Source organism: Sebastes umbrosus, chromosome 14 (genome assembly GCF_015220745.1).
Source record: "Sebastes umbrosus isolate fSebUmb1 chromosome 14, fSebUmb1.pri, whole genome shotgun sequence".
NCBI classification, from domain to species: domain Eukaryota; kingdom Metazoa; phylum Chordata; class Actinopteri; order Perciformes; family Sebastidae; genus Sebastes; species Sebastes umbrosus.
Genome location: NC_051282.1, coordinates 5,666,132 through 5,683,370, shown reverse-complemented (window position 1 = coordinate 5,683,370; position 17,239 = coordinate 5,666,132). Strand labels below are relative to the sequence as shown.

Below are 17,239 nucleotides of genomic sequence, written 5' to 3'. Positions count from 1 at the left end.
CCATTTAGCAGCCGCATACAGGGTACAGTGGTGAACCAGATTTCCACAGCCAGTAATAAAACGTAAAGCACAATAGTATACAGTATCCAGCTTCTTTAGGCACTGGTCAGGTGCATTCATATAGAGCAGATCACCATAATCCAATAAAGGTAAAAAAAAAAAAAGTGGCTGAAATCAAATGTTTCCTCGCCTGGAAAGAGAAACAGGATTTGTTTCTAAAAAAAAAAAAGAACCCCAATTTAATTTTCAGCTGGGAAACCAGGTTTTCAATGTGTGATTTCAAAGACAATCTCTGATCAATAATGATACCTATATACTTATATGTTGGAACCATTTCAATATCAAACCCTTGAGCAGTTGAGACCTTAGGAAGATAAGATGGTAATTTGTTTTGCCATTAGAAAATAGCATGATTTTGGATATGTCTGTATTTAACACCAACTGAAGTTGAGTTAAATGTGAGTGAACCACATCAAAGGCAGACTGCAGAAATTCAAGGGTCTGTACTACTGAAGGGGATGAGCAATAGATAACTGTATCGTCTGCATAAAAATGGAACGCAGCATTTGATAAGTTATCACAAAGATTGTTTACATAATACATGGAGAACAGCAGTGGTCTACTGTACCTCTCAGGTACATGTGTTGTAAATAGTAATGGGTGTCTGGCATCAGCAGGTCTGTGGCTTGGACTTAATGAAAATAATTTAAATAGATTTACATTTATATTTTTTTTCCATACATACTTTAATAATTAAAGCTGAAGTAGGCGAGATTGGAGCAAATATGATTAAAAAAAGTTATTTTTATAAACGCTATATCGTGACAGTAGTACATGAAACAGGTAACCTGAAAAAAATCATGTGCCTCTGTGTCCACCGGTGTCCTCTGGTGCTCCTAACTGCATCTGCAAGATTTCACAGACCAGAGGAAGACAAGCAGTAAGAGCGGATCTGAGGTCTGCTGTCCATCTGCCATCTATGAGAGCCGGCTGTCAATCACTCGCGAACTCCGACCAAACGGTCAAACTAGGCAGCGCTGATCAAATATGAATCAATATTATGTTACGTTAATGTCTATTTCTCTCCTCCAATGTTTTCAGAATCATCTTGTAGTGTACTGTTTAGCTGTAAAATGAGAACGCCAAGTTCTGGTCACATGACCGGAGCACAGCCAATAGGAACGCTCTCTCAATGAAATGACCTGTGAGTGGTCAAAGTCTCCCGTCACAGGCTAGATTTTTTTTATTTATTTTTTTATATACTTTTTATTGACTAATTTTAAGGACAACACATACATCAAACAAAAATCAAAACCTGCAACCCAACCCGAAAGTTCACGCACCTGCACTCGCACACTCACACAAACACCCACACACATTTACACCTGGGGAGGAGTGATACAAATAACTAAGAGAAAATTATCTAAACCGCATGTCAAGGACAAAACATACATATCGTTACATACAGTATCATCAATGTGATAGTTAAATGCAAGCCGTCCATAGTGAGAGTATTCAACAACAGAACAGAGAAAAGGAAAAACAAAACAATCAATATATGAATATAAATATTGTCAAGCTGAGCCCAAATATTGCAGAAAGGGGCCCCAAAGATTCTTCACATTTATGTTGACATTTTAAATTATTGGCTCGCAATTTCTCCATGTGGATAACTGAGACCAGTTCATGCAACCAGTTCCTGAAGCACGGTGGAGTTGGTGTCTTCCAGTCTCTGAGAATAAGTTTTTTTGCTAATACCATGCCACAGGTCAGATTTTCTAAAGCCTGAAAACAGAGCCATGAGGAAGTGCAGAAGTCTAGTTACCTCTCAGAACACTTGAATTACAATATGCTGAAAGGTTATTATGGGATTTTTTTTGCAAAATGATGCCAAAAATATACTGCCTACTGCCACTTTAAACGCTTTAGTTTTTTTACCAAGTCATAGAGGACTTTTACTTTGAAATTCCTACCGGATGTCCCGTGTTGTGTGATGTCAGTGCAGCTGAACTGGAGCGACATCAGATCCTGAAGTTGCGTTGTGTGTTAACGGAGCGGCGGCGGCGATGTGGTCGGTTCAATACCAAATACTCGGACAACATATTCCTTTAAACCGGTAACAACCGGACAGTGAGCGGCTTCACAAGCCTTAGCGAGGTTAGACGAGGTCATTTCGCTGACGACTTCATACTTTCCCCCGGAGGCCTGGGGGGAAACACACACAGCGTTGAGCTAACGAGACGTAGCCACCATGTCGTGGGAAGAAATACCTTGTTGTTTTGCGGCCTCGGCTCTGTGCTCGCCTCTAGCCCGCTCACCTGCTCTCTGATCCCGCTGGACAACAACACGAGCAGCGGTAACTTCAGCTGTCAATGCAGCTCACAGTTAGCATTGTAAATTAGTCAACACCGACGGTTTTTACTCGTTAGCTTGCGGAGCCATGGCGGACAGCTTTGGAGAGCAATCCAGCAGCAGCGGTGCCCTTGGCTTAGCCGGTACCGGACAGGGCAGCGGAGCTTCACTGCCGACTTTGGCCAACTCTCTGCCGGCAGCCAGCGGCGCTCACTCCAGCTCGAACCCGTTCTCCCCTCCTCCCGCCGCGGCCGCGCACAGTGGCCTAACCGCTCTGGTGGCCCCTCTGTCCGCTGTCACTGCTACCTCTGCCGGGTTTGGGAACACGTTCACCCCGGGCTCCTCGCCACCGGTCGTGGCCATGTCTCCGACCCTACACGCATCCTTGCCTCTCCCCGGTGTCGGGCTGGGGGTCGGCGGGGTGGCAGGAGCGGACCTCCTGTCCCACATCCACGCCACGTCCTGGGACCCGACTCTCAGCACGGACTGGGACAACGAGAAGGCTTCCCAGCAGTGCATCCTGAGGATAAAGAGGTAATGGAAACATGTTGTTCTCACAGTTCTCACATTTGTATGTTTTCAGGTAATTTAAGACCTAAAATGTCAACGAGGTGAGTAAAAATCGAAAGTGAAAGTTTTCCTTAAAGTTTCAGGAAACCTCTTTGGGGCCTTAGAAAATGACTTCAGTGTTTACTGTAGACAATAATACACAGATCACAGGCAGGACTTGAGAAAGATGTCAGGATCATCAGTTTAGTTTGGTTTAACCATATAAAACAACATTAATGTGTTGTCTTTTACAGTTGCCATGTTGCTTCCTATTCATGAGTTAAACTTTATTAAAGGGTTAGTTCACCCAAATTGCAAAAATACATATTTCACTTACCCCTTGTGATATCTAACCAAGTAGATAGTTTTGGATTTACCTGCTGCTGTGGTTTTTACTGGGGATGTCACGGTTCCAGAAATCTAGTAGTCGATACCAATACCAGTGAATTCACACGATTCTCAATACCAATTCGGTACGACGGTTAAAAAAAAAAAAAAAAAAAATCCCATGTAATTCAACATGCACTCCTTTTATTAAAACACTTGAACATTACAAAACACAGAGGCATGTAGCCTTTAAGTAATAAATAAAAAGAAACGTCTATTAACATTGCCGAACAGAACAGTGGCATGCAGCCTTCAAGTATTTAATATAAACAATATTGTCTGGATGTCTGTCTTTGAGGTGCTTTGCTAAATTGGAAGTATTTCCTCCTTTGGAAAGAAAAGTACGACGGCACCGTTACTGCACCGCATACTGTTTTTTGCGAATCTATTATTACTCATTGTAAATCCGCCTCGAACGCAAAGTACTTCCATACCCGACTCTTGCTATTTGTTTTCTCAACGAGTTGAGGCGGAGGTAGCGCTGCAGCAGCTGCCATCTTTCACGTCTCGTGTTGTTGTTTTTTTCCGTGCTCTTATGGCGTTCTTCTTCTTCCTTCATTTCACGGCAGATGAGAACACTTGTAAGCGTATACTGCCCCCATTAGATCCGGAAGAATCGCATCTCCAGTACCTCCGCTCCGGTACCAAATGACCATTACAGGCATCGTTCGGTACCTTTGGTACCGAAGAAAACGAGTAGCGTCAAATTTTTTGAATTTCGGTACCCAGTTGGTACGGAAGTATCGGTTCTCGTGACATCCCTAGTTTTTACTGTAGTTTTTATTGGAAGTACTTTCTACCAAAGAAATAGTCCCATAAAAAAATGTTTATGGCAAGTTTGTGTCTACTATTTGTAAGATTCTCCCTATCTCTACCTTAACTTTGTCCTTTTCGGAACCTCATTTGTCTCACTCCCTCTCTCTCTGTCTGTCTCTGCAGGGATATCATGTCCATCTACAAGGAACCTCCACCAGGGATGTTTGTCGTACCTGATCCTCAAGACATGACCAAGGTAAAAGGCCAGGGCTGCGGTCGAATAGTCCTTTTTGCTTATAGGAAGGTTCCTAACGGAGTGAAATGACCCGGAAGTACCTCAGTAGTAGCCATGATAAGAGCTGTGATTGAATCCTCTAAATGCTAAGGAAAGGAGCTCCAATGCTTCCTTTATTATCTCCTTTAGCATAGGATACACTGGACCATCCTTAACATCCCACAATTCCTTGCGGTCGCAGCATTTAAAGCGACGCACCATTCGGCCGTTCCTGATAGCAAACGATATGCTTATCTTGCATATTATTTTCATACGCTCATACACTAATTGGGATTCATGTTTAATATTAGTGGACAGTGACGACCATTTCGTTTCACTTTATTTTTAATTAATTATTTATTTCAAACATGTAACAAATACCGAAGTACAAAACAAGAATAACAAATCAAATGAACAGTAAACAATAAAATTAACAAATAATCAACATAAATAAATATTACATATCCGAAAAGAAGTTGGAAGAAGTACATGGTCCTACACCTTCTCCGAAACTCAAACAATTAACTCAATATTTATCGTATAAACTTTGTGGTAGCCTGTAGGTTATTCCTTTGTTTATTTCAATTACAACCTTGGTAATGAAGTGATATTTTTCACCGATTGTCCACGTTTAAGGTCAGATAATCCTTTTAATATATCTTGATGTAAAGTGTTCCAGCAGTAGGAGGACCTGTGGTATCTCTCTTTCACACACCGCGGGTGAAGCAGCCTGTCATTGAAAGACCTATTTAACGACGCACGACCTGGCTACATGGCAGGGACACACTGAGTGGAGTTGAATCCACACGTTGCTCCATCGACTATGGCTTCACCTCTCGTAACTTGAGACAATTCCTTGTCAACAAACTGAGAGCACAGATCAGTGTGCAGATTTTTAGTCGGTCCCTCTCGTCTATCGAACTGCTAAATCCACTATGAGACAACCAGAACCAACCAGGCGTCAGGAGACACCTGGAGTCACGCCTCACGTAGTGTAACCGTCATCGCGTCATAGTTTACAGTTGGGACTTAAGATAGCTAATGTAGCAGCTATCACCCAGGTACACTTTTGACTAAACAATTCCTTTTTTGTGCATGTTGTAATGTTGTGTGCATGTTGGACAGCATCAGGGTGTTTTCCAGCATGTGTCATGCTTTGACACGGGGGTTTCCAGTTCAAAACCACACTGGAAACCATTAACGCACAGGGAAGGAGTGAAGTTGTTAGGTCATGGAATCATTGAAACCTGATGTTCTTCTCATGTCTTCCTCACAGCAGACTCTGATGTGGATGTTACCAGTTGTTTTCTAGGTCTGATTTTCTGCTCCACGGTCTGTTCATCCACAGCATCCCTCTCTCCCCTTGTACACCTCTCATAATCTCTCTTCTTTAATTTCCTGTAGATCCATGCCCTGATCACAGGGCCGTTCGACACACCGTACGAGGGCGGCTTCTTCCTCTTCCTGTTCCGCTGCCCCCCCGACTACCCCATCCACCCACCGCGGGTCAAGCTCATCACCACTGGACACAACACTGTCCGCTTCAACCCCAACTTTTACCGCAACGGCAAGGTCTGCCTCAGCATTCTGGGGTGAGTCACCATTCATTTCTTTCATCCATTTAAGGATGGTCGGTCATTAGGGCTGTGTATTGGCATGAATCCAGCGATACGATACATATCACGATATGTATCTTGATAGGGGGGTTATGATTCAATATATTGCGATACAGTAAGCAAGGCGATATATTTAAATTTTTTAAATCTTATTTTAGGAAAACTGTCAATAGTATACAGAAACGCCATCGAATCAATAGAGTATCACAAAACATAATATTGTAATACTTGAATTTTTCTTACACCCCTATTGGTTATGGTGAGAAACAGTGTGAAAACACATGCGTGTTAAGTGTGTTTCTTTCTTGCAATGTAGAGTTAATACCCTATAAACTGCTATCCAGTACTATAACCTGTGCGTGTGTGTGTGTGCGTGTGTGTGTAGGACATGGACAGGCCCAGCATGGAGCCCAGCCCAGAGTATCTCATCTGTCCTCATCTCCATCCAGTCTCTGATGACCGAGAACCCCTATCACAATGAACCTGGCTTTGAACAGGTACAGTAGTCTGTCTGTCTGTCTGTCTGTCTGTCTGTCTGTCTGTCTGTCTGTCTGTCTGTCTGTCTGTCTGTCTGTCTGTCTGGCTTGGGTTGGTTTTACATCTAGTAAGAGGTGCTTTTAGGAACCCGGTTATCAGTCTCATCTTTGTATTGATCAGTAAACCTCTTATGCAAGGCCCTTTGACACCTGCACCTAAAACAAACTGTGAGCGTCATTAAGGAACAGAAGTCAGAGTTGATTAACACACCAAATTATCCCAAGTAATAATTGCCAAACTAAAACACACACACACACACACACACTTCAGCACAAAACTACAGTGTCATCTAAGGGCGTCACGATTTCAATTCCAAATCAGAAATCAATCGATATCAGCTTCCGATTTCGACCATCGAAATCAAAAGCAGGATCGACGATTATTTTTTTTTCTCTCTGCCCCATCCCTCTTTTGTGCGTTTGAAGAAAATCACTGCTGGACTCAAGAAATGTAACCGCCACCTCACTCATGGTTAAAATTATAAACCAGCACAGAAATCCCAATTACCAACATCAGCCACCATGTTCTGAACAGACACATTACATTACAAACACTAACAAAAGTAAACTGAAACTACTCAGTCCAGCACTCGGGAAATGGCAGGCATGATGGGAAATGTGGGCCGTCCCTGTCGCTACGATACTCAGGGCACTTCCTGCATATCTGTGTCATTTTACATTGCATGAATTAGCCTAGCGGCTAGCGGACTTTAGGTAGTTAGTTTACTTCATTACTCTTCTACTCTTGCTCGGTTTAACGTTAAAGTCGCTGCATCTCCTGACAGTACAACACCATGGATGAATTTCAGCGTACATGCACATTTTCTTCTGCTCAACGTTGTTGAATCAGAGCAGCTGATATTGGTAGCGGGCGGGACCGCTGAGCGCACGCAGACTGTGTCCAAAGCTCCGCCTCCGCTCTCGGTGACAAACAGCGATCAGAGAAGAGAGGGGAAAAAAGAGGAGAGAGAAACAAACGCAACAACAAAACTGTATTTTTGTAGATTACAACACACTCTAATGCACTGCAGAAGGATTTCTGTTTAGTTTTTGTAATGATTATGTACTGAGGTGGGTCACACAGACACTGGTATTGAAAAGATGCAGCTTTTTCTATCACAGACTGTTGTAGTCTAGTTTTTGAAACACTTTCTGAATAAAAAGGGAGTTCAGTTCTCTTTTCAAAGAAGAGTTTGAAAATGTAAATGACAGTTGTCAGGACATAAAACCAATGATCTGTTGATCTTTACGGATCGAGACTCCATAGTCTAACAATGGCGTGTTTATGTCGAAAATCAAATTGAATCGTGGATTTGAAGAATAGTGACACCCGTAATAATGAAGTGACCATAACTTAATGTATGTGTGAGCTGATACCAGCAATGTCACACCTAATTCACAGTCACGGCCATGTCATTAAAGTTTCAATATAAGACTGTGGTTCGTCTGTGTGTGTGTACGTGTGTCTTTCAGGAGCGCCACCCAGGGGACAGTAAAAACTACAACGAGTGTATCCGCCATGAGACCATGAGGGTGGCTGTGTGTGACATGCTGGAGGGTAAAGTCCCCTGTCCTGAAGCTCTGTGGTGAGACCCAACATAATTGTCCAGCTGAGCTTTACATTCCTTCTTCTTTTTCTTCTTCTTATCCATCTGGCTCTGATCCTGTCCTTCTCTTCATCCTCTCTTCTCTTCTTTCTGCTCATCAGCTGATTGGTGCGTACTTGTGTGTGTGTGTTTTTTAGGAGTGTGATGGAAAAGTCCTTCCTAGAATACTACGATTTCTACGAGGGGGTGTGCAAAGAGAGACTGCATCTACAGGGACAGAACATGCAGGTGACTATATTTCTTGTTATTTATTTTAATCCATTTACATCTACATGTCTACTAATGTCAGTATATTTTAGTAACAATGTAAGAAATCCATTGAGATGAATATTCATGATGTAAATATTTACAAATATACAACATGCGGATGAAACAATGTCACATATATCTAAAAAAATGTAGTTATTAATGTTGTTGTTGCATTCACTGTCTGCCAAAGTGTCTTTGGAGACAAGTTTGCTCTAGCTGGTGGGCGGTGCTTTCGTATTTCCTCAACTTGATCTCAACATGGCTGACGGGTCACAAACTTTCTCATTTCACAGCTAAACAGTACACTACAAGATGTTTCTGAGAACATTTGAGGAGAGAAAAAGGCATTACAGTAACAGAATATTGATTCATATTTGATCAGCGCTGCCTAGTTTGACCGTTCGATCGGAGTTGGCTAGTGATTGACGGCTGCTCAGAGACGGCAAGGCTCCAGATTAGTTCTGATTGGTTGTTTTCCTCCGGTCTGTGAAATCTTGCAGATGTCTTTAGGAGCACCGGAGGACACAGAGGCATGATTTTCGAATAGTATTTTTGCTTGGAATGCACATCCCTAATACTAGCCTAAACTTAGCTCACCTCTCTGTTTATTTACCCGTCCCTCTACCCAGGACCCATTTGGCGAGAAGCGCGGCCGTTTCGACTACCAGGGCCTAATGGCTCGTCTCAGCGCCACCCACAGGCGAATACGTGAGAAAACTTTGGCGGAGGAAAACCACAACGACGACGTCTCAGACTCAGACACCAGCTCCTCGGGGACGGACCCTGACAGCCAGGGCAGCTCCCAGCCCTGACTCCCTGGACAGTGGTGGACTCAAAGCCAGGCCAAGAACTAAAGACAAAGGGACCTTTTTTTTTTGTTTTGGTTGCATTGGAGGAACAAAATCACAGAAGAGAATGCAGAGTTTAGTGAGTCCAGGGTTCAGGGTTTGGAATCAAGCTTCTGTTGTATGGCTGCTTCAGAGAGAGAGAAGAATTGGTAGTGCTCTCCTGACAACAGGAAATGAGCACCATCCGCTAGTCAAATGCTGGTAAATCTAGGGTGGAGCGGCGTATTTGTGCTACTTTTGTAGCTAACCAGCTGTCATTTTGATGTCCTGTTTGATTCTAAAATTTGTCGGCTGCCCAAATGCCCGAAAGATGTTAACCAGCCATTGTTGCTTGTGGATATAAAAGATTAGTTTCATGGCTCAAACCTTTTGAATGCATATATGCAGATTATTGCAACATTCTAAGGCAGTTGTTCCACTTTAACCCACAAACCCAAAACAGATGCCCAGTCAGTTTTTATACTCCTTACTGAGAAAAGACTGTCTGATGGGAATCGACGAGGAGAAGGCCTGGAGCTAAAAAAATTGGCATGTTTGAGCCAGACGAAGGGACCTTATATTGGGAACGTCGGGGTAACTGGCCAGTGGAGGTTGATGGTGTTCATCACAGCAGGCTCTCCTTCAAAGTCGCCCTGTCTTCTTTAAAATTCAAAGATGGACCTTTTAACAAACGGAAGGTAGTTGGAGAAAGGCTTTCGTGAGTCACGTGCCTCGTCTCCTCTGGGCAGGGTGAAGCCACGTCACAGCTCTTTCATACTGAACCTCAGCCGCCTCTATAACCAGGCCACAAAAAAACATCAGCAGCTCGCTAGTCTGAGTACAATGATTCCTGTGTATTATACAAAAACCTCTGCTTAGATTTCAGTTCTAATAGTGCTGTTGAGTTGACAGTAAATCTGTTTACCAGATAAGAAGCAGTTAGAGAAATGTCACAATGTTTCATTGACATCCTCCACCTTTATACCCTTTTTGTTTATACCCTCTTTTTGTCTGTTTTCCTCATTGTTGTGCTGAAACTAATGCTAATTTGCAGTGTGTAGGGTGCATCGTTTATTTGGAAACCCTGCCGTTCTTTGGGTTGCTGGCTCTTGTGATTAACCCGTCAAGATATAAACCAAACTATCCTATGCTTTAGCTAGATCCACCCGGGCTCGGGGGGAACTAATGGAGGCAAGCAAAAGTAACTTTCCATGTGATCACACTGTAAGTGACTCAGTCGCGCTGTTAATGAGGGCCAACCAAAGCCTTTGGGGGCCTTATTTCGGAAAAGATATGTACGGTAGTCACCGGAGTCAACTCACCTCTCTATACACAGAGGGCAATGTAAGCCTCTTACTGCTTTGGTATCGGTTTCTAAATAATTTGATTTAATACTTGGAGCTTTTGTTGAAAAGAAACCGATGAAAACCTGCCCTCCAATAATTCGCATACCAATATTCGTCATTTCACATGCGTGCCCCTAGATGTAAGCCCCGATTTGGGTTTGACGTTCCAAAATCACATCAATAGGGGAAATAATGACGCAATGAATAAATCTGATCAGCAAGTTTCACACAGTGAAATGAACGGACTCGTTGACAGCATAGTTTGCAGTGTGATCACAGGGAGACGTGTTCTCTAGAAAGAGAAGAGAAGGGAGCATGGCTTTATGAGTGGAGAAGTCCATCTTGACACAATACTCACGTCCTATGTACGTCGAATGTGTTATCGGTTGCTGTAATTATTCAACCTGTTCACACTGGCCGTGAAAACATCAAGTGGGTATGTTCGTACGACGTCCTGGTGGTCAGGTGTAGGTTTATTGCTATATTTGGTGCCTGCTTTGCAACTACCAGGATGTTACAGTATCTGAGCCCCAGCAGATGGATTCCACGCTGGAAACATTGTCAGTGGAAAGTACAATTTTTCCAGGTTAACTTGTCAGCTGAATATTAGGGAGGGATCTGTTCATGGCCAGTATGACCAGGAGGAATGATTATACCGAGTAACCAATACCAGTAACTCTTCCAAACACACATACATACATATATACATACATACATACATACATACAGTACGTGAGCATCGTATTGAGATAAGAGTTGAGAAAAATCTGAACGTATCCTTTTAAAGGAATAGTTTGATATTTTGGGAAATATGCTTATTGACATCCTTGCCAAGAGTTGGATAAGAACGATACTACTCGCATGTCCGTACAGTAAATATGAAGCTACAGCCAGTTAGCTTAAAATGAAGACTGTAAATAGGGGGGGAATAGAGCTAGCCTGTCTCTGTCTGAAGGTAACCATCCACATACTAGCACCTCCAAAACTCACCAATTAACACATTGTTTAATCTGTACAAACCAAAGTGTATAAACCCAGTATATGTCTGGACCGTGTACAGTCAGTCTGTGAATTTGTGGCTAAATTGCTATACAAATAATCAGCGGTCACATCTATAGTGTTAAATCCAGCGGTACATGTCCACAAGGTCCGGTGAGGATACTAAGGGACGCAACACGGCGGCCTGCTCGTAAACTATCCCGTCTAAAAAATCCACCAAAATCTACTCGTGAAAACATTTTAAGCGAGAAATGGACTATGATGTCACTGCTGAATCTGGTTTCAATTTAGAACTAGATCGCCCCAGTTTCACAGCTTCGTCCAAGTTTCGTGAGCCGGAAGCGTCGCGCTGGACGGGCTCATTTGCATAACGGACTGTTCCTGCCTTTTTTTATTTTGAAAAAGCAACGGCACAATGAGGAAACTCATCAAACACTCTGCCAACCAATTGTGTAACTTCACAACTTCTTCAACTTGCGTTTGTAGGGCTGGCCCTCTGCGGTCCAGACAAAAATGACAATTTGCCATTTTAAAGGGGGAGTATGTGCCAAGAAAGAATCCGGTACATAACCCCCCATAAAACCATAAAACATTGTTTTTACATTTTGTACGGATTAAACAAGAGGTTACGTGTTAATAACTGAGCATAGCGATAGCGATGTGCTTTCCTTCGCTGTGACGAGTGTGTTGATGGATGAAGCATTTACTCATTTAGCAGCTGGCTACTTAGCTAGCTAACAATAGCTTGCTAATTCCACCATGCTTTCATGCTAACGTTACTCCGGTTACAGGAAATGAGCAGAACAGCGGCAGCGCTGGGTCTAGGTCCCTCCTCCCCGTCGCTGGGAAACTACTTTGACCGGAAGGAGAGCGCTCGCTCATTTGCCCATTTTTTTAGCATTTTTTAGCAATTATGCTATCCCCTTCCTGTTTTGATGCCGGTAGATGTGGTCGGGCTAGCTAGCTAGCTAGTTAGCTGTTGGACTGTGAGAGCTATTATGTGAGAGGAAAAGGGGAATTCATATCTCATGTTGCGATAGTTTCATTTCGGCTGTAGCCTCATATTTAGCCGATAGGGAGAGTGGTAACAACATTTTTGCGTACTACTCCTTTAAGTCCGAATACAGACTCTTCAGCATGCAACCCTTCTTGCACTCTTTTCAACATGGTGAGACAAGGGGTCGGACAAGTGAACGACGTTTTGTGCTTGTTGTATTTCCTTTCTGCCTTCCATTGTCCTCCAGTGTCTGTCTTTAGCTCTCCGCATCCATGCTGACGGAGAGAGGAGCAGTTTGCTTCTGCTGTCAGTGTTCTGTCAAACCCCTGGTCCACCGGCACAGGTTAGGTTCAAATGGGATTACTAATATAGGGCATTCCTTTTTATTTGTTTTATTATGTTATAGAATGGTTATATGAGAAGCAGCTCCTATAGCAGAATATATGTGATTGCCAAAATGTTGATTGCAACACACTTCCTGAAGTGGAAGTTAAAGAGATCATATCCCTGTTTGGTTGTGTTGTGTTGTGCTTAAAGCAGGGTTCTTCTGTGGCTCCATAAAGCCTGGATTACTGACATGTCATCATGTCCAGCTCTGCAAAAATGTTGGCATTGTACAGAAGTTCTGGAAAAGTACAGAATAAAATGTTGTTCAGTCCTGATACATGTGACTAGTCTTGTTTTTTTCTTGTAGATGTCCACCCACTGTTAATGCCGAGGGGCCAATATTATTATATTCAGACAGAATGTGCAACTTCTTGGACATTAGCTTTTAGTTTTCAGTGTATTATTCCACAGTGAGTTTATTTTATGTCTCTTCTCAGGATTGTGGGAATCTAACATCCTTTCATTTTAATCTTAATCCTACCAACTGGGGTCCCCGCTGACCCCAAGGGTATTCTGTTTGTCATATCTCACAGCAGCTTTATTCTATCATTTCAAATTTTCACGTCTTTCAATTTGATCCTAATGTCTTCATATTACTGTTTTCTGTTTTAATTAGTGCTCTTTTAAAACACCAATATGTTTAAAAAGTATTGGTGTCCGGGGGCACTCTGGACCTACGGCCTTTTTTTTGCTTAAGAAGGTTCCTAACTGAGTGAAATTACCCTGAAATATAAAGTGGCAGCAATGATAAGAGCTGTTAGAATCCTCTAAATGTTAAAGAAAGGTGCTTCGGTGCTTCCTTTCTTGTCTCCTTTAGCTTAGGATACACTGGGCCATCCTTTGTGAAAGGAAAGGAGATAACGCCGTCCCACACTATGTTGCGTTTTTATGTGTGGATTACGGTGGCCTTAAGGGTCAAAACACAGTATTTCAGGAAACATAACTGGTTGGCGGAGATTTTTTGTTATGAAACTATATAAACTGGGGGAAAAAAGTTTGGAAACTTGTGTTTGGTCGATTATTTCTCTGTTGCCACAATGCTAATTGGCATTGTATTTTACATCGTTGGAAAGCCTGTTTATTTACCTTCACAATGATGTCCAACTTGTAAGGATCATACATTTGTGGGATGAGCAGCACAGCTGATTATGTGGGTAGCGCCCAAGAAAAATTTGCCAAAATGCTCTGCCAATGGTAAACAGTGTATTCTCCTGTTGGAATTGACTCTTGTTTTGAGTTGTTTGGTGGATTGGATTATTGAACTCTCTATCAGTAACAAGGAACAAACAAGACATATTGGCAATTTGACACTTTATTCATTTAATACACCGTCAGGAGCCTCAGTAGCGGTGGAAGATCCATACGCAGCCACAACAGCCTGGCACCTCCTCCTCATGCTGGTCACCAACCTGGTCACACGTTGCTGCGGGATGGCGTTCCATTCCTCAACCAGGATTCGTTGCAGGTCAGCCAGCGTGGTTGTGTTGGTCACTCTAACACGTACAGCATGCCCAAGCTGATCCCACAAGTGTTGAATTGGGTTGAGGTGTGGACTCTTGGCAGGCCGTTCCATTCTCTCTACTCCCACATTGTGGAGGTAGTCTGTGATAACCCTGGCTCTGTGGGGGCGAGCGTTGTCATCTTGGAGGATGAAGTTAGGTCCCAGATTGTGGAGATATGGGATCGCCACTGGCTGCAGAATCTCATCCCGATATCTCACTGCATTGAGATGGCCTTCAATGATGACAAGCCTTGTTTTACCAGTGACATCATTGAGGGAACACAAAACCACGCTGGCTGACCTGCAACGAATCCTGGTTGAGGAATGGGACGTCATCCCACAGCAACGTGTGACCAGATTGGTAACCAGCATGAGGAGGAGGTTTTAGGCTGTTGTGGCTGCGTATGGATCTTCCACCGCTACTGAGGCTCCTGACGGTGTATTAAATGAATAAAGTGAAAAATTGCCAATATGTTTTGTTTGTTCCTTGTTACTGATGGAGAGTTCAATCATCCAATCCACCAAACAACTCAAAACAAGAGTCAATACCAACAGGAGAACACTGTTTACCATTGGCAGAGCATTTTGGCAATTTTTTCTTGGGCGCTACCCATATAATCAGCTGTGCTGCTCATCCCACAAGTGCATGATCCTTACAAGTTGGACATCATTGTGAAGGTAAATAAACAGGCTTTCCAACTATTTAAAATACAATGCCAATTAGCATTGTAACAACAGAGAAATAAAAGACCAAACACAAGTTTCCGAACTATTTTTTCCCCAGTGTATTTGTGAGGTATTTTTAAAGATTTACGTCTTCAGTGGGAATCAATGGGCTTGGAGCTGAGAGCCACAGACGGTGTCGGGAAGTCAAAAAGTACTGAGACGGAGTAACACATTCTTGGTCTTTTCATTTGAGATTTGCTGACAATTAATGTTCTCTAACCTTTAACTTGTAATTCTGTGTGACAACACACTGTAAAACACACTGCTTTTGAGTTTGCTCAACTTTCAATTCTCATTTCTATTAACTCAACTCAAGTTGCAGTAACTTATAATTTCATATTGTAACAACTTTGAATCCTTAACTCTGTTAACTCAAGTTGCAGTAACTTAAACCTGTACATAGTACCCACTTAATTTCAGTTGAGTTAATTTAGTGGAATAGGTTAGAGTAACTTCAAATTGTGCACTGCAACAGTTAAGTCAAATATATAAATTAGGAGCAATAACTGCCCATCAAATGTATAAATAATTACAGATGCAACATCTACCTTCAACACTTATTTTTTAATTCTGTAAAACACAGTCTATCCAATCCATTAACTAACATGAAGCACTTAAGTGGTGTAACATTGAATACTAGCATGCAGCACTTAACTTGTGTTTTAACATTGTATACTAGTATGAATCACATCTTGAACACCATAATACAATGAGGTAGCAGTTGTGTGGGAGTTGTGAGCATAGCAAGATAAAGTTAAAGGAAAAAGTCAGCACTTCGACAGTTAGACTACTAAAAAGAGAGTACATTCGTTTACGTAAGGGATAATGTACAGCGAGCCGGTCATTATTGTGAAAGAAACATTGAGCGGCATCGCCCTGAAGGGGATTCTTTCACACCAATGACCGGCTAGCTGTACATTATCTCGCTTATTACATGGCCACTTACTTGAGAAATCAATAATTTGACACAAAACGGTCTGTCAGAGTGTCAGAGTCTGACATCAGAGCTGCGCCCATAGCGACGGTCTGCTATAAAGAAATAACAGACCGCAGAACGCCGTGATTAACCAATCAGAATCGAGTATTCAACAACGCCGTGTAATAAACCATGATAAAATACAAAACATAAGAAGATTCAGAGTTACCACAAGAAGTAGCTCATGGGTTGAAATGGAACTCCAAACAGAACTAGTGTGATCCAGCGCTGTCAATAAATTTGTCAATTTATTGTATTAAATTGAAAAATTTAATACAATATTCTGTCCCATTCATTTCGAAAGTTACATTTTTTAGAATAGCTTATGCAAAGAGTCTGCACAGGGCTCTCCACTCCTCCACTCCGACCTCACAAGCAAACACGGAGGTGGCAGAGCCGAAATGGCGGCGGCTAGCCGCCCTAATGGTGCTAACGGTGCTAACAGAGCTAACAGAGCTAATAGTGTTAACCGGAGGGGCGGAAGACGGACGGACGGACTTGACTGTGGCCGCTACGGGCGACGGGCATTTGGCCTTGACGGAGGTCTAAACTCTCCGAGTGGCCTTCTAGTTAAGACACGAAGCATTCAGTTAACTAGTGTACACTTTAGTTCAAACAACAACACTAACGTTACTCACCAACACCGTCTAGAATGACCACAATGTCCCGTTAGCATTAATAGCTTAACGGTTAGCGCAGTTTAGCCGTTGACATGTGGACGCAGCGAACTACCCCTGTAGCTGAAATACTGTAACGAGACCTTACAGTATTAATACACATTAACACATTAATACCATTCAGACAAACCAGTCCTAACATCGTCCTCCCTGTTTGAAAGCTTCTTGTCCATACAAGCCTCGCTAGCATCAGCTAGCAGCTAGCTGTCGCTAATGAAGCTAACGTTACTAGTGTTTAAGTTAACTGTTGTCGATGGTAATGTCTACCGTATCTGTTAATGTATCACACCATATAACTCTGAATACAAATATGACACAATTTCAACTATATCAAACGAAAAATAAGTTAATCTTACCTGTGTGGAGTCAAACTGGAGCTCCGGTGCAGACAGACAGACTGGGGGGCGGAGTACTTCAAGAGTCAACTCCTTTAGTTGTCTTTCCCTCCATTCACAACAAAGACATGAGAGTTACCTG

General features: G+C 42.6%; 1 protein-coding gene across 1 annotated transcript; it reads left to right on the top strand.

Annotated features, from left to right (window-relative positions):
• The first annotated feature begins 1,938 nt into the window (after positions 1-1,938).
• ube2z (ubiquitin-conjugating enzyme E2Z) lies at positions 1,939-13,159 on the top strand. The gene is made up of 7 exons (XM_037791285.1): positions 1,939-2,886; positions 4,228-4,300; positions 5,723-5,910; positions 6,320-6,431; positions 7,944-8,056; positions 8,215-8,305; positions 8,956-13,159. Exons 1-7 carry the CDS (start codon positions 2,441-2,443, stop codon positions 9,136-9,138), a joined length of 1,206 nt encoding a protein of 401 aa, XP_037647213.1. The 5' UTR covers positions 1,939-2,440; the 3' UTR covers positions 9,139-13,159.
• The last annotated feature ends 4,080 nt before the right edge of the window (positions 13,160-17,239 follow it).

Excerpts from the sequence above, each read along its gene's own strand:
- ube2z (XM_037791285.1), top strand. The coding sequence starts at position 2,441 with ATGGCGGACAGCTTTGGAGAGCAATCCAGCAGCAGCGGTGCCCTTGGC. Across the intron at positions 2,887-4,227 it reads TGCATCCTGAGGATAAAGAG|GGATATCATGTCCATCTACA; the intron begins GTAATGGAAACA and ends CTGTCTCTGCAG. Across the intron at positions 4,301-5,722 it reads ATCCTCAAGACATGACCAAG|ATCCATGCCCTGATCACAGG; the intron begins GTAAAAGGCCAG and ends AATTTCCTGTAG.